At 35.2% G+C, this 21753-nt stretch overlaps 1 protein-coding gene across 1 annotated transcript in view; it reads left to right on the forward strand.

The window, feature by feature from the left end:
* RTTN (rotatin) overlaps positions 1-21753 on the forward strand; it is a 211170-nt gene that overhangs the window by 55110 nt on the left and 134307 nt on the right. The window contains exons 15-23 of the mRNA XM_030810284.1: positions 1719-1844; positions 2366-2482; positions 3417-3553; positions 6658-6829; positions 10058-10157; positions 12251-12339; positions 12723-12840; positions 17147-17243; positions 17889-17957. Coding sequence (XP_030666144.1) covers positions 1719-1844; positions 2366-2482; positions 3417-3553; positions 6658-6829; positions 10058-10157; positions 12251-12339; positions 12723-12840; positions 17147-17243; positions 17889-17957 — 1025 coding nt within the window. The remainder of the gene's footprint in view (positions 1-1718; positions 1845-2365; positions 2483-3416; positions 3554-6657; positions 6830-10057; positions 10158-12250; positions 12340-12722; positions 12841-17146; positions 17244-17888; positions 17958-21753) is intronic.

Below are 21753 nucleotides of genomic sequence, written 5' to 3' on the forward strand. Positions count from 1 at the left end.
AAGTACTTTTATAAGTATATTATCTCACTGAATCCTCCTAACAGCTCTGTAAGCTAGGTACTACCTCTTTCTGAAAATGGAGATACTTTGAATTTGTCCAAGGTCATTCAACTAAAAGTGGTGAAACTGGGCTTTGAACCCTGATAGGCTCACTCCAAAGCCCATATTCTTAAGCATTGCACCACACTACCTTTGGAGTGTGGAGCCCAGATTAGGTATAAAATTTTCAGTCATCAGCTTAGAGATGATATTAAAGCCACAAGCCTTGATAGGATCAACTAGTGAGAGACTAGGGAAGAGGAGGCCGTCCAGGATCTAACCAGTTAGAAGTTGGGAACAGAGGGAGCCAGAAGTGGAGACAGAGATTCAAAGGAAGAGTCAGATGAGAACCAGAGATGAACACGTTGGATTTGGCATCACTGAGGTTGTTGGTGTCCTCTACGAGAAGCTCCTGTGGAATGGTAGGAACCTAAGTCCTGCTGATGTGCATTGAAGAGGGCCTGGCAAATGAGGAAGTACTGACTGAGGACAGCGAACTCTTGTGAGGACTTGTGGTGGGAAAGAGAGCTGAAAAATGAATTGTTATCAAGAGGGGAAAGCCAGGGCCAGAGACACATTAGAATATGTCATATGGTGATTAGAATAATCATGTGAAGAAACATAAAGGTGCTGGAGAAAAATAAGACAATTTTAGGAAGTAAATCTTGGTTTCAGAAGGGGATAGTCACAGTTTAGATGGTAGGTAAGTATCTTAAGGAAGTAGGTGACAGCTATTGTTTAGGGCTGAGGCTTTAGATCTTTGAAAAGCTTGTAATACGAATGAAGTTGCTGTCTGTGGCATGAAGTTAACAGTTGAAAGAAAAATAATTTATGCAAATACATATGTGAGTGTATGTGTGTAACTTTTTGACCTTTGAATTGTTGGTAATAGGAAGTAGAAATTTTCAGAATGAAAAAAGTAGTATTCATGTAACTCATTATTTATTGTATTTTTACCTTCTATATTGTATTTAAATTCCATTAATATTTCAAGTAGCTTTTTTTCCCTCTCACCTTAAATAGCTGCTAACAAAATACTATTCTCTATCACATATTGAGAAAAAAATTCCTGATAGTTACTCTAAGTATTGGTTCAAAGTAATTGTATTTTAGGTACATAGCTGTATTGATGATAACTTTATATAATCATATGTATATCACATATATAGAATATAAATATATAGCATATAAAATTATGTATAATAGGTATATTATATATAAAATATGTATTCTTTATATTGTATTTATATATAGAATATAAATATATATAGTATATAAAGTTATGTCTCCCATAACTTGAAGTCTTTGAAGTCTTTTCATGTTGAATTTTTCTTTCCCAACCTTTGTAAGTAAAATGCAAATACCTTAGGATAAGTTTCTTACTGTGTTTATGTCCTTTGTGTCTATCATGATGAATAACTAAGAGATTGTGGTTGTCTCAGCCGTTTGTTTACTTAATTTATCATAATTATGCTTGTTGGCAGAAAGTAATATAATACGTATCTCCTACAAACTAAGAAACTGTTAGACAGGAGAATCTTTTTCATTCTCTCTTGTTAAAAAAAGTTTCAATGAAGTAAAAACTAAAATAGAAATGGGATTATAAACAGAAGAAAGATGGATCTTTTGGAAAAATCAGTGTTGCTAATTTAAAAATACTTTTTAATATTATTTTACAGGAATGTTTAGGTGTCCATAATGTCACTAAACCTGTGTCTTCACTTTGCAATAGAATTCATTTTCTACTCCATCCAAAAGTTCTGTATGAAATCTCTGTATTTGGCATTCAAGAGCCCAAAAGTGAGGTATGAACGTTAAAAATAAGTGAAAATATTACAGTAATTTAGATACTCAGCTAAATCAAGGTGATATTCTAATATAGTTTAGATAGCATGGTGAGAAACTAAAAAGAAACCTGTCTTTGGTGCATTGGTTCAGTTGAAGTGTTATTTAAATAAAAATAAGTGTTACATAAAATGTGGGAATAAAAATACAGGACACACTTGATTTCAAAAAATTCAGCTCAGTTTACTTACATTTTTCATCTAAGATGTAGAGAACTATACAGTACAGGTAGTAAGCAGATTATTTCAGTTAGGGAAATTCTTACTCAAGGGACAAATGTACATTAAAGGTAAAAAATTAGAAATATTAAGGAAGAAAAACAGAACAGAATGTAAGATGATGCTATGGAAATACGAACATTTGAAAGAAAGAAATGTTAATTATAGCATTTTTCCACATGCTATAAGATGTTCCAGGTGTGTCAGGTGACCTAGCGTGACATCTCATTTGACTGGTTTATTGGGTCTGTGTTGTTGAGCAGGTGAACACTGCTGCCAAGGCCATTCTGTTATACCTGCTTCAGGGACGATTGATGATGACAGCACTGACCTGGAACAAGTTTATTGAATCTCTCTGTCCTGTCATTCCAATACTACAGGTATTCTGTAAAATTCACTTTTTATGATACCATTTATCTTTGGCTGGGTGTGATTGATTTAAATGCATGCAAACAGCAAAACTGTCAAGTTGTGAGAGAAATGAAGAGAAGCTGTGAAGGCGCTGGGGATAAGTGAACAGGAAGTGGGTGGCTGTCTTGTTTCTGGCAGAAAGTTAAACCAGGATAGCTAATTTGTCTGTATATATTTTATATATCTGGGTGGGAGGTTAAAAAGTGAGGTGCATTCACAGCATTGACTGTGAAAAATAGAACTCAACCTTATATAAAGGCTTTTAGGCAGAGCTAACAGTGCTTTTTAAGGATCCCTTACATAACTAACTTGCCTCATGAATTCTATCCATGCATATGTATGATTAGAGTGATACCTTAATTAACATGCTCCTAGAAACAGCTTTTTTTTTTTTTTTTTTTTTAAAGCAATCCTTCTGGACGTTAAAGGAGTCAGGTTCCTGTCTCTTTTGGATGAAAAGGTGGAGTTCAGAAATCCCATCATAAGCGCAGTCCTCTTTTAGAAGAGAGAGCCCGGGCCTTGCGCCTTGAGACTCACAGGGTCCTCTTCCATGTGTGTAGCATTTAGAGCACTCTATCTTCTTAGGGTGGCTGAGGATCTGTGAGGTGCTTCACCGAGGGGAGGTACCACTATTAGAATCTTAGAAAATAGAAAAATCAGCAAGTGTCAAGAAGGTTGGCATGTTTTCCTGAAGTTCTCCTGTATGTATATGTATTTTCTTTTAAATACAGTTTTATTTAGGCTCCTTAGCTCATAGAGGTTATTTTAAAAAATAACTATTTTATTCAACTGAATCGAAAGACATTTATGAGTTGCTGATAGGACAATACAATTCTTATTTTCAAGTTGAAAAGTTATGTATACAATTAGACAATAATTTCTCTTTAAAAACAAATCTATTAGGGCTATGCCGACACAGAAGATCCTTTGGGTAACTGCATTCTCCTTCTAAGCAAAGCAAGTTCTGACACAGAAGAGATTCTTCCGTGTACTACCCGATTAAAGTCCATGCTGCGACTTTTGCTAGTGAAAAAGCCATCGTGAGTACAACATAATCTTGTGAACATCAAAGATTAATGGAAACATGCTAAGAAAGTATAGTAACTATATATAATTTGAAACAAAACTAAAGAATTTTTAAGGAGGGTGTTACTCCATTACTAGAGGAAACTAATGCGTGAAACTAAGCAGATACAAGGTCTTTTATGTACTTGCTGACGTTTCATCCACTTTACAGCCAAGTTATTCCTTGCCAGATCAGCCCGTGTTATAGGACTGCTACTAAGTGCTGCTCAGTAGTGCCCAGGCAAGTTGGAGAGCCATGGAGATAAATAGATGGTAAAAATTATAGTGCATTCCCATCTTCTCTTTAGAAATTGTTAGCCTCCCAGAGTGATCCTTTTGTAAACATGTGTTCTGAATATTAAGTTTTTCATAAGTATAGTAGGCCAGTTGTCTCATATACCAGAGTTATGCAGGTATTTTAATCCCATATAGCTGTGTTCTTACTTGAGAAACTGAAAACGTATCCTTTCTTTGACTGCCATTAATATAAGCATTGTTTTAATTAATGAAAAGAAGGAGAATGATACTGTTTTTCTTCCTTCTCTGTCATTGCAACATGAATCTTTTCTATTATTATTTTTAGGTAACACTGGTTAGATTTTCCCTTACTGAAAAAGAAAAAAATACTGAGAGTCGAGATGGATAAGCAGGGATAAAGAGGAATAGCTGGTTGAAAAGGCTAGGAAGAATGGACAGACATTCTTTTGACAATGGATAATTTGTGTTTCCCAAACCTTAATCAGGAAAATACAGCAGCTTATTTATAGACAGATCTCTGGACTGAAAAATAAGGAAGTAGGTGGAAGTTAACTAAACTGTTAAGAGAATGGAAGGTGGAAAATTATAGAGTCTTTAAAATATCTCTGTATTGTAGAGAGTAATGTTATGGGTGATACAGGAAGAAGTAGGGCAGAGGGAGTTAATGTGCTTGTGTTCTCGGGTTGTCTTCTACACATCCAGAAAGGCTGTTCCCTGTTAATTAACATGCTAGTGTGGTACTCCTTACTTGAACAAACCCTCAGTTTGGAGAATTAACACAATAGGGGTCATTTCTTGTTTGCTTTTCGGGGCCCAAGGTCCTCAGTTTAATAAAGACATTCTAAGGCAGTATGCCCCCAGGAGCATAGCGCAAGGCCAGGCCAGATCTTTCTTTGGGTAAGATAAGTCTCTATTATACAGAACTTGAAACAATTCAAATGACATATTTGTTTTCCTTATTGTATTAATTCTACCCCATCCCACCAACCCATCCATAAACTCCATGTAGACAGGAACCCTGTCCGTTGGCTAATCTTTATATTCTCAGAACTTCATAGAGTACCTTATACATAAATACACAGTCATGCGTTGCTTAATGACATGGATGCATCCTGAGAAATGCTTTGTTAGGTGATTCTGTCCTTGTGTGAACGTCATAGAATGTACCTTACACAAACCTAAGTAACTTACTACATACATACCTAGGCTATATCCTATAGCCTATTGCTTCTAGGCTACAAAGCTGTACAGCATGTTACTGTACTGAATACCATAGGCAGTTGTAACACAGTGGCATTTGTGTATGTAAACATAGAAAAGATTTAGAAAAATACGGTAATATAATCCTATGAGACCACTGTTGTATATGTGATCCACTGTTGACTGTAACATTGTTACGCAGTGCATGACTGTACTCAAAACTATTAAAGAATTACATACATGTATAGGAATAACTGGATTCTGGCATCCTATGCTAAACCTAAAAATATGCTAAATGTATATACCAGAGAACAAGATGCATAAATACATGCTTTACATATCTCATCTCTAGCCACCTTTGCTAGGGGTTATACCTGTCTCTCAACTGACAACCCCAGATGTGAATACAGATATCATTGGCTTAGAATGTAAGGAACAAAGGAAAACTATTAGGTGTTTAGCCTTTCTAAGCTCTCTTGAGGTAACTCAGGAAATGGAGAGGGAGAAAGTTTGCCTGACTTATTAGTCCTCTGGAGATGATATCAGTTAACAATATTGCAGTAAATATCTACTTTGTGTTAGATTCAGGGAGTATTTACTGGATGTCTTACTATATGTCTATGAGCTGTGGGAACGTAGCAGCACACAACACAGACACGGGCCCTGCCCTTTTAGCATTTAGTGTGTAACCGGGAAGATAGCTCTTATTATCAATTATTCTTTATTATTAATTGTCATAAAGTCAGATAAAAGTTATGTTACAGGGGCTCAAGGTGGCAGGCCTACATACAGAAGGCAACCTGCTCTAGTCTGTAGTAAGAGGGCCACCCTAATGATGCATGTTTTAATTGTTGTCTTATAGGTAGTTCTTAAAACCTGGCAACTTGTATTATTGCTTAAAATTTGTCCAGTTTCCAGGTAGTTCGAGAACCTATCAGAGGAGTGACAGATACATGGTTGTCTCAGTATCTGCCGCCTTAGTGACCTTTGTCCACTCAGTGGTTTTTCTGTTTCTCTATTTCATTGTTTAGTGGCATATGGTATTTACTCTTTTCTTGAAAAGTCTCCCACCTCCCCACTCAGCTGACCTTATTCCTAATCCCTTCCAGATAAGGAAAAAGTATTTGTATTTTCATATTTGACAGGAATCTGTTTGGCCCCTGATATAAGAAGATTTTGATACATTGTAGTGTTACCACACTTCCGTTATGAGCGTCATTACTCTCCTGTGGGTTCAACTTAACGTTTGGACTGTGGTCAGCGGTCTGTGATACTTTTTATGGTTGGGAATAGTTCACTAGATTTGAAGACAGGAGTTATAGATTTAATTCGCAGATGTACTTATTGAAGTTTACTGATATTTAATATCAGTGAGTCTGTCTCATTTGTAGTTACTATTTTTTGTTTCTGATGTTTATTTTATAACTATTATATTGAATAAATCATTATAATTATATATCAAAGATTTTTTAGTAGAAAAAGTAAATTATTACTAGTAATGGCAGTATAATTGTGACTACTTATTGTACTTTGTTGATATATAATTACTTGTGATTACAAGCCCTTTTAAAATAGACATTTGTATATCATGAAGTTCGACTTAAGTACTTTGTGTTCTTAGGGTCCGTTCACTAGCATTAAAGCTTTTAGCATTCCATCTTACCAGTGAAGAAGGGGCTGATACGAAGCGTCCTCTAATAGACGCCAGAGTTCTCTCCAAAGTTACTAATTTATTCATTGTGAAGAAACCTATCGAACTCAAACTGGATGACAGAAGAGAGCTGGTTATTAAGGTGACTATAAATTTTGAGTTTATTACTGTGTGGTAATTTGATACATTTTTATATCATGTATTTTATGTGACATTCTTCAGTTTGTGTATGTCCTGGGGAGGGAGAGAATTATGGGGATTCAGGGCTGGTTTGAAATTGTGTTCTGGCTTTATCTGGCTTCTAGATACATTGATTTATTGCAGTGGTCCCAACCTTTTTGGCACTAGGGACCAGTTTCACAGGACAATTTTTCCATGGATCGGGGCAGGAGTATTGTTTTGGGATGATTCAAGTGCATTATATTTATTGTGTACTTTATTTCTATTGTTATTACATTGTAATATATAATGAAATAATTGTACAACTCACCATAATGTAGAATCAGTGGGAGCTCTGAACTTGTTTTCCTGCAACTAGACAGTCCCATGTGGGGGTAATGGGAGACAGTGACAGATCATCAGACATTAGTTAAATTCTCTTAAGGAGCAGACAGCCGAGATCCCTCACATACCTAGTTCACAATACGGTTTGCACTCCTATGAGAATTGAATGCTGCCGCTGATCTGACAGGAGGAGCTCAGATGGTAATGGGAGCAATGGGCAGCGGCTGTAAATACATTTTCCTGTCTTTAGCTAGGACTGTACCTATAGCATGCTGGACTGATGGAGAATTCTATAAAGAAAGCTGTCCACTAGTCCACTGTTTTCATGGATTCATTCCTGTGTTCTGTACTTTCTCATTTCACTCAAGTTTGCAATCTGTCTGTTTTATGTTAGACTAACTTGCCAAGGCCTGTAGTAGTATGGTAGAGCCACATGTGATACAGTCGGTTTTTTCGTTTGTTTGTTTGCTTTTTAATGGGGAAACACATTATGTTCTTCTAAACTGAATGTTCAGGGCTGTATGACAGTGCTGGCAGGAGGATTGGAGAGTCTTCCACTGGCCACATACCAGGTCTGGTTGGGACTTCCCTGAGTACTAAGCCATTGGTAGTCACTCCTGTGCCCTGATGTATGGAGGAAGGCGGGGAGGGGGCATTCTAACACGTCTTCTGTGAGTCCATGTTAGGACTGGAAGATAGCAGTGAGTGGGAGAAAGGAGCTTCATCTTTGTTCTTTTCTTGTCCCTTTTTCCTGATGCTGGTTTTGCCACCTCAGATTCTGTTCTAGCATGAAGTGACAGTAAGGGACTTGTCTGGGGGGTAGCTTTGAAGGGGTGCTGGACAGCAAGTCCCAGAGTACTGTTTGCTGTGGGGTCTTCTAAGAGAAAGAATGGAGAGGTTCATGGGAATACCAGCTGGTGGTTTCTGGGAGCAACAGGGAAATCTTGAGTCATAGGTCTGGGTCACTTTCCTCAGGTTAGCCTGGTACTACCTGTAAAGATGTTAGGGAACATAGTTGTTTTCTGTTACCTTTGTAAGGTTGCTAATGGATTAATGGGTTATAAATAACTTCCTAGCAAAAATGTATATTAAGAAGAGAGGGGCCGGGCACAGTGACTCATGCCTGTAATCCCAGCACTATGGGAGGCTGAGATGGGTGGACCACTTGAGCCCAGCCTAGGCAATATGTTGAAACCCTATCTCTACTAAAAATACAAAAAAATTAGCTGGGCTTGGGGGTGCATGCCTGTAGTCCCAGCAACTTGGGAGGCTGAGGTAGGAGAATTACCTGAGCCCAGGAAGTGGAGTCTGCAGTGAGCTGAGATTGCACCACTTTACTCCAGCCTGGGTGACCAGAGTGAGACCCTGTCTCAAAAAAAAAAAAAAAAAAAAAAAGACTTATTTGACATGATGACTCTTTATTTTAGATCTTAAGTTCCTTCTTGACCTACTGCATCATTGTTGCAAATTTTATTTATTTATGTATTTATTTTAAACTTTTATTTCAGGTTCAGGGGTACCTGTGCAGGTTTGTTATATAGGTAAACTTGTGTCATGGGGGTTTGTTGTACAGATTATTTCATCATCCTGGTACTAAGCCTAGTACCCAATAGTTATTTTTCAGATCCTCTCCCGCCTCCTACCCCCCACCCTCAGGTAGGCCCCAGTGTCCGTTGTTCCCTCTTTGTGTCCTTGTGTTTTCATCATTTAGCTCCTGCTTATAAGTGAGAACATGCAGTATTTGGTTTTCTGTTCCTGCGTTATTTTGCTAAGGATAATGGCCTCCAGCTTCATCCATGTTCCCTCAAAAGACATGACCTCGTCCTTTTTTAAGGCTGCATGGTACTCTATGGTATATATGTACCACATTTTCTTTATCCAGTCTGCCATTGATGGGCATGTAGGTTGATTCCATGTGTTTGCTGTTGTGAACAGTGCTGCACTGAACATACACATGCATGTGTCTTTATGGTAGAATGATGTGTATTTCGTTGAGTATCCAACATCTATGAGGAACTTAAACAAATTTATAAGAAAAAAACAAACAGCTCCATTAAAAAGTGGACAAAGGACAGAACAGACATTTTTCAAAAGAAGACGTACATGTGGCCAAAAGGCATATGGAAAAGAGCTCAATATCACTGATCATTGGAGAAATGCAAATCAAAACTGCTATGAGGGACCATCTCACACCAGTCAGAATGGCTATTTATTTATTTATGTTTTTTTGTGAGACAGAGTTTCACTTTTGTTTCCCAGGTTGGAGTGCAGTGGTGTGATCTTGGATCACTGCCGCCTCTGCCTCCTGGATTCAAGCGATTCTCCTGTCTCAGCCTCCCGAGTAGCTGGGATTACAGGCGTGTACCACCACACCCAGCTAATTTTTGTATTTTTAGTAGAGATGGAGTTTCACAATGTTGGCCTTTTGTATTTTTAGTAGAGATGGGGTTTCACCTTGTTGGCTAGGCTTATCTTGAACTCCTGACCTCAGATGATCTGCTCACCTCAGCTTCCCAGAGTGCTGGGATTATAGGCGTGAGCCATCGCGCCCGGCCAGAATGCCTATTATTAAAAGTCAGAAAATAGCAGATACTGGTGAGGTTGTGGAGAAAAGGGAATACTTACACACTGTTGGCAGTGTAAATTAGTTCAACCATTGTGAAAAGCAGTGTGGCAATTCCTTGAAGACTTAAATACAGAACTGCTACTCAACCCAGCATTGTGTGAATTTACCTGTAAATATGTTGGTTATTTAAATAAGTTGACTTTTTGAGCTTTTGTTCATAGGGCACAAACTATAAAATCTTACTGGAGAACTGTAAGCAGATAAATGTAATTTTGGTTTTTTTTTTTTTTTGGTTTGTAGTTGGAGACAGTTGAAAAGGTATATGAAATCTTCACCTCAGATGATGTTGATCTTGTTTTGAGAAAGTCAGCTGCTGAACAGTTAGCTGTGATTATGCAAGGTAATGTCTTTTAAGGAAAATGATTGCTGTACTGTTGATAATAGAATTTTAGATTGCCGTGTGGTACTGGCAGGAGTTGGCAACTATGGTTTATGGGCCAGATCCAGCCTGTGGCCTTTTTTTTTTGACAGCCCTCAAGAATGGTTTTTGCATCTTTAGAGTTGTTAACCAAGCCAAACCAAAACCAAAGAATATGCGAGAGACCATATGTGTGTGTCTAGCAAAGGCTAACAACATGCTTACTACCTGGTTCTCTACAGAAAAAGTTTGCTAATTCCTTGTTATTATTTGACCTGTAAAATGCCATTTGATAGAATTATCTTCTTTCTAAAATATTAGTGTACTTCCAATAGTGAAGTGCATGTTCCTTCCTCAGTTTACCGAGTGCATGCATCGTATTTTCAATTTGTACCATCTTGCTTAGGGAAATTAATCAAATAATACTTTTGTGGTAGGTAAAATAAAAATAGTACACTGTAGCTATGCCTTTTCTTTAAACGTTTATTTTTATTTTTTTAAATTATACTTTAAGTTCTAGGGTACATGTGCACAATGTGCAGGTTTGATACATAGGGTATACATGTGCCATGTTGGTTTGCTGCACCCATCAACTCATTTACATTAGGTATTTCTCCTAATGCTATCCCTCCCTCAGCCCCCAACTCCGTGACAGGCCCGGGAGTGTGATGTTCCCCGCCCTGTGTCCAAGTGATCTCATTGTTCAGTTCCCACCTATGAGTGAGAACATGTGGTGTTTGGTTTTCTGTCTTTGTGATAGTTTGCTGAGAATGATGGTTTCCAGCTTCATCCACATCCCTGCAAAGGACATGAACTCATCCTTTTTTATGGCTGCATAGTATTCCATAGTGTATAAATGTTTATTTTTAAAAACAACTAGTGTAATACACTGTTAACTTTGTTTGTAGTGTTGTTATTCCATAGGCTTTTGTTCTTTGGGTTAGTTTTGAATTTTTCCCCATACGTGATGAATGTACCTTAACGTTTATGAGAAATGATAACTTTGGGTTTACGTAAAAAGATTTTTATGGTTAGCACTTCTTGTCGTGACATGAGTGGAAACTGGGATGAGAGAGTTATTTGAAAAACCATATTCCACATATTTGTAGTTTTAACAACAATCACAGACTACAGAAAAGAAGACTAGAAAATGTGGAAAGCCCTGGTTAAAAAAAAGATCAAGAAAAACTCAGAGTATTCCTTCAATATTGTTAACATTTCAAAAGTATGCCTTATAATTTTGGTATGCCCTATATTGGGGGGCAATGGAAATTTTTTTTTTCTTTAAGTAGCAGCTAAAGATTGTTATGGTGATAGCTACCACTTCAATATCAGTATGTGAGTGTATGTGTTTTTCCTAATGAGAATATAGGAGAAAATTTGTCTGCAAGTTGTTAAATACTTGTAACGAATATATAAGCAATTACAGTTTTGAGTTCTGGTAACAATTGTGTGTGCGTGTGCGCATGTCTATACATACAAGTTTTTTTGTGCGTATACAAAAACTTTTTTATTGCAAACATAATATGTGAATATATGCTTATTAAAAAGAAGCTCATGTTCTCCAGAAATATATAGTGTATTATAATCTTTTTCCTTTTATGTTTGCTATTAATAGTTTGAGGTTAGAGATTTTTTTATAGATAGAAAAATGTTCATGTTGTAAGTCATATTTTACACATGAGCTTGTGGAGACTTATAAACATTTGAAGGTGATAAATTTGGAAGAGTCAATGAAATAATATACAGAAGATAATTTGCCGTGTATAAATATAAGCATTCATTTGTACACTTAAATTCTCGTAGTTTTCAGAATCTGAACTAGTTCCATAATTCTTTTTTTTATAGTTTTTTATGTTACAGAAGTAAGATATGCTTTTTACTTAAACATTCTCAAATTGGACAGGTGTATGTAAAGTAAAAAGTTAAAAGTTTCATACTCTAATGTCAACCCCATGTCTAAGTATTTTTAATAGTTTGAAGGTTATGTGGATATCAGTTCTGAGTATTTCAAAATATGTGTTTTAAACTATAAAAAATGTTCTTTAACTTTTAGTAACTTTTTTTATCTACAGATATTAAAATGCATGCTGTGGTGAAAAAGTTATGCTTAATTGACAAAATAATTGAGTATTTAAATGAATGTGTGAGTCAAGATGGCAAGGTAAGGCTAATGTGCATCTAGACATTGTTTTACAGGCTGTTTTTATTAATCAGATCTGAAATTGAACTGAGCAGAATTTGGATGAGTACTTGGATTTTAAATTCTAAGTAACACCTCCTATCTCATTCATTATTTTTTTTTAATTCGAAAAGTGGAGTCTCTATAAAGGAAAACTAATCCTAAAATTTCCATAAGATAGGTGATAGAAGTATACACAAAACTTACTTTCAGTGGAAAGTAATTCCTAGTATTTATTTACATTTTAGTTTCAGATAATTTTGATGAAAAAGCATAAAATTTAGAGTAAGATAATATTATGGTCTGTTTGATCTCACCTGATAATTGTTGAAAATGAAATAGCTGTGTTTTTCCTCCTGGCCCAGGTTGTAGAATGTTTGATACAGCCATGCCTCACACTCTTGAGGAAGGTTTTATGTGGCGATCCAGTCATGCGTGTTTCCCTCTCACAACAGTCTTCTCTTTTGACCCTGTTATTCAGAGGTAAATAAAAGAAAATCTGCTAATAATTAGATTGTTCTTAAGTTTTAAGTGTTTCTTCTTTAATTGTAAGTCACATTTACTTTTTATTTTGCTATTAGAACAGCAGCATTTATTAGTGAATACACTACTAATGTAAATAGAAAATGTTTAATATTTTTGTGGAAATTGCTTTATAATCCTGTTGCTGAGTGGAGGCTAGAGCTGAGAAAAGCTGAAACCTCTGATTGTTTGTACCTTGATGTACATGTATCTGGTACTCAGACAGGAAACTATTATCTATAAAGAGAGAAAGTTGCAGCTGCTGTTATTACTATCTTCTTTCCAATATCTCTTTCATCTTTCTTGTTTTGCTTATACCTTTGGATCTTGGTACATTTTGTCTGATTATTTCATTTGACAGGTGTTAAGAGTATAGACTCAACCTGTGTGGGTAGAAACTAGACCATCCTAAATGACTCTGAGCCTAAATTTATCACATTCTATCAAATGTGGTTTTTAAAAACCCATTTTAATTTGATTCTAATTTAGTAAGGTGTTAGATGAACACGTTTCATGGAGTTTTGTTCTGCCTGTCTTCCGTTTTTTTTTTTTCCTCAATGAAGACCTTGGTAACATTTTGTACTATTTTCTTTCTTAGAGATTTAGGCCACTGCTTTTTAATATTCTGCAAGAGTCATGTAGAATCATCTGAATGTGCTGAAGAGTCATGTACAAGCATCTGAATGTGCTTCATCTTGTCTTTTATCAGGCATGTAGGAGATAAGTGAGATTTATGTTCAAAATGTGTTATTACAATGTAGTCATTTTATTTTAGCATTTTTTCCTCCTGTTGGCTTCTGCTTGCCAAGTGAGTAAGATGCAGTTTATTTAACTAGCAGCCCTAAAACCAGGTAAAACTCTAAAGAGATTCAGTGTGTTTAGGCTCATAACATTTTGAGTAGACTATAACGTTTTTATAAGGTTGTATAGACTGATCATCTGAAAGAGCAGCAGTTATGGATTTTTAGTTTTCTTTAATCCTGTTAATACGTGTCTTCTTATTAACCTTATTCATTTGAATTTAGTTCCTAGTTTACCTTTTCGTTTATAATTTTCATTTAAATTATTCAAGCGTGGAACTTATTATGAACACCTACTGGATTCAAAAGCACATTTCAAGGCAATATAATCTATACCCTTTTCAGTATTTCAGTTTTTCTATTTCATTGCTGTTTGTGGAAATTACTTTCAATGAGTTTGAGAATGAATATAGTATCCCCCATTAATGGATTTAGTTTCAGGAAAAATTTTACTTACTTACTTACTTATTTATTTATTGAGACAGAGTTTCACTCTTGTTGCCCAGGCTGGAGTGCTGTGGCGCGATCTTGACTCATGCAACCTCTGCCTCCTAGGTTCAAGCATTTCTCTTGCCTCAGCCTCCCGAGTAGCTGGGATTACAGGTGCCTGCCACCATGCCTGGGTAATTTTTGTATTTTTAGTAGAGGCTAGGTTTCTCCATGTTGGCCAGGCTGGTCTCAAACTCCTGACCTCATGTGATCCACCTGCCTTGGCCTCCCAAAGTGCTGGGATTACAGTCGTGAGCCACTGTGCTTGGCCGAAAAATTAATTTTTAACCAGCTGCTTAACCAACAAAACCCATTTCTCAGCAGACGTTTATTAAGCACATGCTTTGTGCTAGGTGCAATGCTAGGCCCTTGGGTTATATTGATGAGCATGGTAAATGACCCTCATGGAGCTTACAATAGAGTTGGAGACATTGACAAATAAATATACAGTACACCACAGTAATACTTGTAATTGGGGATTCCTGGTGCCAGAGGACATGCTGGTCTGATTGGTTGGTGAAAAGTATCGGAGATTGTTTCTTGGGAATGTGGCATCTAAGATGGAATTTCAGAAATGAGTAGGAGTTCAAATAGGCAAGATTGACTTCTAGATGGAGCCATGGTTGTGTGTATGAGAGATTGATGTGTTTGAGATGGAGCTGGCTGGATTTGGGGAGTGTGGAATGAAGGGGAAATGATGGGATGAGGCCGGGAGGGCAGTTTGTGCAGGGCCTGGGAGATTTTATTAAACAGCAGTGAGGAGCCGTTTTAAGGTTGTTAAACAGGGGAGTATGTGTTTTAGGAAGATTATTTCTGTAGCATGGATAGTGGATCAAAGGAGTACAATAAATACTCAGATAACACTACTTTGAATTACAAACTTTATGTTATGACAGAATTCTATACTGTATTTCAGGGTTAGAAATTAACTTAGAAATCATTTACTATACCATCTCAGTGTGAGGTCTAGAGAGATTTAGCAACTTGGCCGAGGCTGTAACCGAAAAATGGTTATTGGGTTATTTACTTTGCTACTGAGAGAGAATCCAAACTTCCTTACCTTTGTTTGTTTTTGTTTTAAATAATCACAGACCTATACATCCCCATTGTAAAAATTCAGCCAATATAGAACTATACAAATTCTAAGTTTTCATTTTCTTCTCTTTCTCAATTTCCCCAAAGAAGACTGTTCTAGTTATCATTAGGAATGTATTTTTCCGAATGATTTTTTTCTACACCCACATGTAGTTTTCATTCTGTATATTACAGTATTGTGTTGCTTCCTTTTTTCAATTGGAAATGTAACTTGAATGTCTTTCTATATTATTTCATGTGAGTATACGTTCTTTAAAAAGCCCTAAAAACTACTGCATTGCTGTTTCAGAATTTCAGTTTGCCATGTTACTGGGTATTTGTTTTAGATTTTCCACCATGACAGTAATCGTGTTGTGTGATCATCTTTGTGCATTCAGGGTTGGAATTCCTAGGTCAAAGAGATTTTATAAGATAATGGTTAAGTTCCTTTCCAAATCACTCTCACCAAAGGTGTTTAAAAATGCTTATTTTCATTACAACTTTGCCAACACTGAATATGTGTCATTAATTTTTTTAATCTTATAGGTAAAAATATATAGTTGTTTTATTTTCTTATTTTAGTTTTAGTGATCTTTTCATATATATTCAAATTTCTTAATCTATGGATTACCTATTTTCCTGTTGTATTTAATTTCTTTTTAGTGACTTGTAGGGTTTTTTTTATTATAAGATAGGTACAATCCTTATGCTTGATTTTATGTGATTAATATTTTCTTTCAACTTTTCTGTCCTTTAAATTTATTTATTATAATATTTTTAACCTTAAATATTTTATGGAAACATATGGAACTTTTCTGTTATGGCAGTTGGGCAATTTTTTATCATGCTCTTCAAGTAGGACTTTCTCTAGTTCCAGATTGAAAACACTTTTCCTGTGTTTCGAGTGTTGTTTAAAAAAATTAAATTTTAAATCAGGCAAAGGCATTGCTGTAATTTCTTATTTATTTGGAAATATTATGGTTCATTCTATTCATCACTGATGTGAAATGTCTGTTTTATTATAAGTTAATTTTTACATGTTCTCTGTTTCTTTACTTTTTGGTTTATTGCTATTTTTAATCATGCCAGTTACATAAGGATGATTTTCTTTTCTTTCAGTTAGGAAAAATCTCTTCTCTCAAAACTTCTTATTACTGCTTCCCTGAATTTGCTAACTGTGTATTATGTTGTTATTCCTGTGAGATAACATGATGCTTCTTTGTTTAGAATTTCATATGTTTCAAGGAAATTGTGGCATTGGGATCATTACAGAAGTGTGAACTGAGACTTAATGTTAAAGAATCTGACCAGGGCACTTAGCTAAGTAGTAAGTGGTAGAGCTAGTGTTAAGTCTATCTGTTCAGAGCACTTCCCTTTTCCATCATCTTGTCATAATTAAAAGGAACCAAAACAATGACAGAGCCCAAGGATAACATTTTAAAGTCAAATCCAAGTTCTATGATCACATGTTTGTAGTAAAGGGCAAAAGTTACAAAATAAGATCTCTCGGTGAGGAAACTTTAGCTAGAATTACATGACTTGGCATAACCTTCTTAGAGGCTGTGTCAGTTCGTTTCTCTAATTACCTAAAACTAGACAGTGTCTAGTGAGTGTATCTACAAGTGTGGCTCCTGGACTGGCAGCGTCTGCATCCTCTGAGAACTTATTAGAAATTCACATTCACAGGCTCCACCCTAAACCTATCCAATCAGAAACTGTTTTAACCAGCCCTCCAGGTGATTCTTGTACATCCACAAGTTAGAGATGAAAGCCTGTGTTTTAGTGTCACCTTATCTGGGTTAATGTTGCATTTCTTTTCTCTTCAAATCAAGATATTTTAAATTTGAAGTTCATTCTTTCTAGACGTACAAATATTTCATAAAGTTGTGCTTCTTTTTATTCAGTTTCCTTAATATTTCATGAAGACTGTACTGTTGTGACTGAAGTTGGAGCACTGTTTTGTCTTCTATTATTTGATGAAGTATCAAGAATGGATATGTGGTGAGATATAAGAATTTCTAAGTTTTTTACTCTTAACTATTTATCTCAGGAATCTGATGCAATCTTATAGTAAGGCATGGAAATTTCTGATTTACGAAGCTTATGCTGTCCATGCTACACGTAATGTGGTATGAATTTTGATTTGAATAAACAGTATTCAAAAGCCTATTGGCTCAGAAAGTCTATCTCAAATTTTATTTTTAAACATTACTAAATATAAAATTTAAAATTACTGCAGTAATTTTTGTCTTTAATACATTTTTAGTACATACCTTCAAATATGTGTTTTTTTCTTAATATTTCATGATTTTTAAAAAACCTCAGAAGATGTTTAGGACGATAGTATATGATTAGCACTGATCTTGAGCAAGATCCGTGGGAGGAGAGGCACAAAGTCCACCTGCTAGTCCCACCGCTGCATTGTATGAATCATTTGTTACATGGAATTTTTTTTTGAAACATAATTTACTCTTCATAAGCAAATCTAGGAAGTAGCAAACATGTTGTTTCTATACTAAAGGATAGACTCGGTTGCACGGCTTGACTTCATTTGCAGTCAGCGAAGTGAGGTAAGTTGTATTTGTATTCGTTAGACAAAACTTGCTCTACTCAGTTGTTTCTTTGTTTCTGTTTTTTATGAAATAGGTCTGTTAATCCTTCCAATAAACCTTCTTTGCCATCAGTCTTCAGTTTGCCTGTTTCCGTTTTTAGAAGGTAAAGGATTTATTTCTCTGATTTTCTTGAAGGATAAAATGTTGTTACAGAAAGGGAAATCAATATCTATAATTTGTGACAATTTTCATTTAGCATTTAAATCCCATAACTTGGGCTTTCATGGTTCCTTCACAATGGTGCTTTGAAGATTTCAGTAAGTATATCTCCCTACCACCAATTTTTTATTTTGATACTGTTCAAATTTACAGGAAAGTTGAAAGAACTATACAGTGCATACCTGTATGTCGTTCAGCCTAGAGTCATCAATTATTTACATATGAGTCTCTTTGCTTTCTCTCTCCTAATACATATTTTTATTTATATTTAATTCTCCCTCACCCGCCAATTGGAAATAAGTTTCAGACATAAATCACTCCTTTCCTATATATTCCAGCATGCACATCTTTAAGGACATTATTCTACATAACTGCTGCAATATGATCCCATCTAACAAGATTAAAAATAATTCTATAACATGATGTGGTTTCTCCAGTTATCTCCAAGTATCTTTTGTGTATATTTTTTCAGAATGCAATAACCAGTTAAGGTTCTGCACTGTATTTGGTTTTCATGTCTCTTTAGACTTTTGTAAAAAGTAAATTGTTTTTATTGACATATATCGTACATAAAGCATACAAGTCGTAAGGGTACAGCCCTTGAATTTTTCCGAGTAAACGTACTTATTTATGTCACACAGATTGACATAGAATATTACTGACAGACCAGAAACCCTTTTTGTGCTTTCTCATTACCTTCTACCACCCCAAAATGTAATCCTATTTTAATTTCTATTGCTGTACATTATTTTTGCTAGTTTTGGAACTTTATAAATAGAGTGCATTATTATGTTGGCTTTTTGCTCAACTTGGAGAGATTTGTCCATGTTGCTGCATGAAGCAATCAATAGTTGGTTCATTTTCATTGCTATGTAGTATTCTAAGAATATACAACACTTTTATTTACCATTCTATTTGTGGACATTTAATTTGTTTTCTGTTTTGGGCTATTATGAATAAATGACTGCTAAGAACATTCTTGAACATGTGTCACTGTTGGAATATAGGATATTTATGTTTAGCTTTAGTAGGTGTTACCAAACAGTATTATGAAGTTGTGCTGATTTACATTCCCACCATCAGTGGAAAAGTACTAGCTGCCCCACATCCTCACTAGCCTTTGGTATTTGCATTACCAGTCTTAATGGTGTTTAGGTTTGGCTAAATAATAAAACTCACACAACTGCAGTAGTCATGCTTAGAATGAGATCACATTTGTGGGTGCTGGGAGCTGTCTTGGCTTGGAAGCCTCATGTCCCAAATAGAAAATATGTTCTCTAGTAAGTGGGCTGTAGGCATAGTTTCCAGGTTGCTTATAAGAGCCACAGCACTCAAGATTGCTCAGAGCTGTGACATCCCATCATGCATTTATAGTTTATTCCTGGATGTCTCAGTCAAGATGTGGGGAGTCATTTTCATCATAAGCAAAGCAGCTTAGTAAATTCTTGACTTTCCATATCTATCTGATTTTACTGGGTAAAGGGACAGAGAGTTAGCTCAAGATCATGTTTGTCCATAAAGAGGAGAAAGAGTTTTATTACTCCTTTACTCACAGTAATGTTGTCATTTAAAAAATTGTTGCCCATCTGATGGATGTATGGTGGTATCTCAGAGTGGTTCTGATGTATTACTCTTTGCTTTTTATTATTTTTTTCCTTCTATGTTTTTCAGACTTAATTTGCTGTTCATTTTCTAACTTACTGGAGGATTGGCCATTGATTGTTAGCCGCCCTTTCATTTAAAGCTATCATTGTTTCTAAGTGTGGCTTTTGGTATATTCCACGAATTTGATATGCCATATTTTATTATTTAGTTCAAAATATTTTCTAAGTGTTTTGTGATTTTTTTTTCATTGATCCAAGGGTTGTTTAGAGTTATTGGGGGTAACTAGTGAAGATTTAGTTTATTAGGTTTTCTAGTTATTTTATTATTAATATTTAGCTTAATATTGACATTAGAAAATATTTTCTATGATTCTAATTCTTTAGAGTTTGTTGAATTTTACTTTATGGCCCAGCATATGGTCAGCTTTTTAAAATGTTCCATGTATACTTGAAAATAATAATGTATATGTAGTAGTTGTTGGATATACTGTTCTATTAGGTATCAAAATATATCAGGTTTATTGATAGTGTTCACATCTTCCCTGTGTCTACTTTATTGTATGTGTGTGAAGTTCTTTCAGGTAGCGGAGAGGCATGTTAAAATCTCCACTATGACATTGTCATTCTGGCTGACAGTGTATCTTGAGGCCATGTAATTTAGTTTGTAAACATGCTGGTGGGTTGTCTCTATCATTATGAAATTATTTCTTTATCTCTAGCAGTGCTTCATCATATAGAATTCACTTGATCTCTTATTACTGTAGCTTCACCAGCTTTTATTTGGTTAGTGGTTAGCATGATAATGTATTTTTCCATCCTTGTAGTTTTAGCTGTTCTGTGTCCTTAAATGTACTTTTTTTTTTTTAAGAAGTATATAGTTGAGTTTTTTTGGTCCAATCTGACAGTATTTACAGTTTTAATGGAATACTTTAATGCATTTTACATTTACTAGAATTACTAATATTTTTGGATACAGATTATTAGCTTGCTATTTTCTATTTGTCCAATGTGGTTTTTTTCTTTCTTTTTCCTCTCTGGCTTTTCTTAATTTTTAAAATTAATCCATGTTTTCCAGCTGTTAACTTGTAGTTACATATACATTAAGTATTCTATTTATTTATTTATTTGTAGCGATTGGGATCTTGCTTTGTTATCCAGGCTAGTCTTGAACTCCTAGCTTCAAACAATTCTCCCACCTCAGCCTCCCAAAAGTGTTGGGATTACAGGCATGAGTCACTGTGCCCAGCTAAGTATTCTTCTATATACATTATTTCTATATATTTTATACAGATGATTATTATTTTATAATATAGAAATTATAATTTGCTTCCTTGACTGTGAACTAGTATTTTTACCACATCCCAGACAATGCAAGGACCTTAGAACACATTAACTCCATTTATTTGCTCTTCTTTTTTTTTCTTTTATTGTCAGGTATTAAATTCTGTACATATTTTAAATTCTGTAAGATGTTAGTATAATTATTTTATGCAGTAAATACTCATTTAGATTTGTATGCCTTGGTCGTTTCTGTTACTTTTTATTGCCTTTTTGTTTTTTCTGCCTCCATCTGAGAATTTTTTTTTTTGAAGATTTTTTTATTATTTAATGTAGTGCACTTACATTAGCAATGATTTCTGTCAGGTTTTTTTTTTTAAATCTAAAAATTCTTTCTGTTTTAAAAAATGTTATCACTAGGTATAGAATTCTAGGTTGGCAGTTGGAGTCTATTATTTGTAGGAACGTTGGCTGTCAGTTTTATTGTTGCTTCTTTGAAGGAACTGTGTTCCCCATTCCCTTAGGAGTTCCTTCAGCTATATCCCACAGCACTTTGCTTGCTTGCTTATTTATTTAGGGGAGTTTATTTTATTTTTATGGGTATATAATAGTACATATTTTTGGAGTACATGTGATATTTTGATAAAAGCATACAATGTATACTGATCAAATCAGAGTAATTAGGATGTCCATTACCTCTAACATTTATTGATTCTCTGTGTTAGGAACATTTCAGATCTGCTGTTCTAGTTATTTTGAAATATGCAACAAATTACTGTTAACTATTGTTACCCTATTGTGCTACTGAACACTAGATCTTATTCCTTCTATCTAAATTTTTATGTACCCATTAGCCAT

The sequence above is a fragment of the Nomascus leucogenys genome, chromosome 4 (assembly GCF_006542625.1).
Source record: "Nomascus leucogenys isolate Asia chromosome 4, Asia_NLE_v1, whole genome shotgun sequence".
Taxonomy (NCBI): Eukaryota; Metazoa; Chordata; class Mammalia; order Primates; family Hylobatidae; genus Nomascus; species Nomascus leucogenys.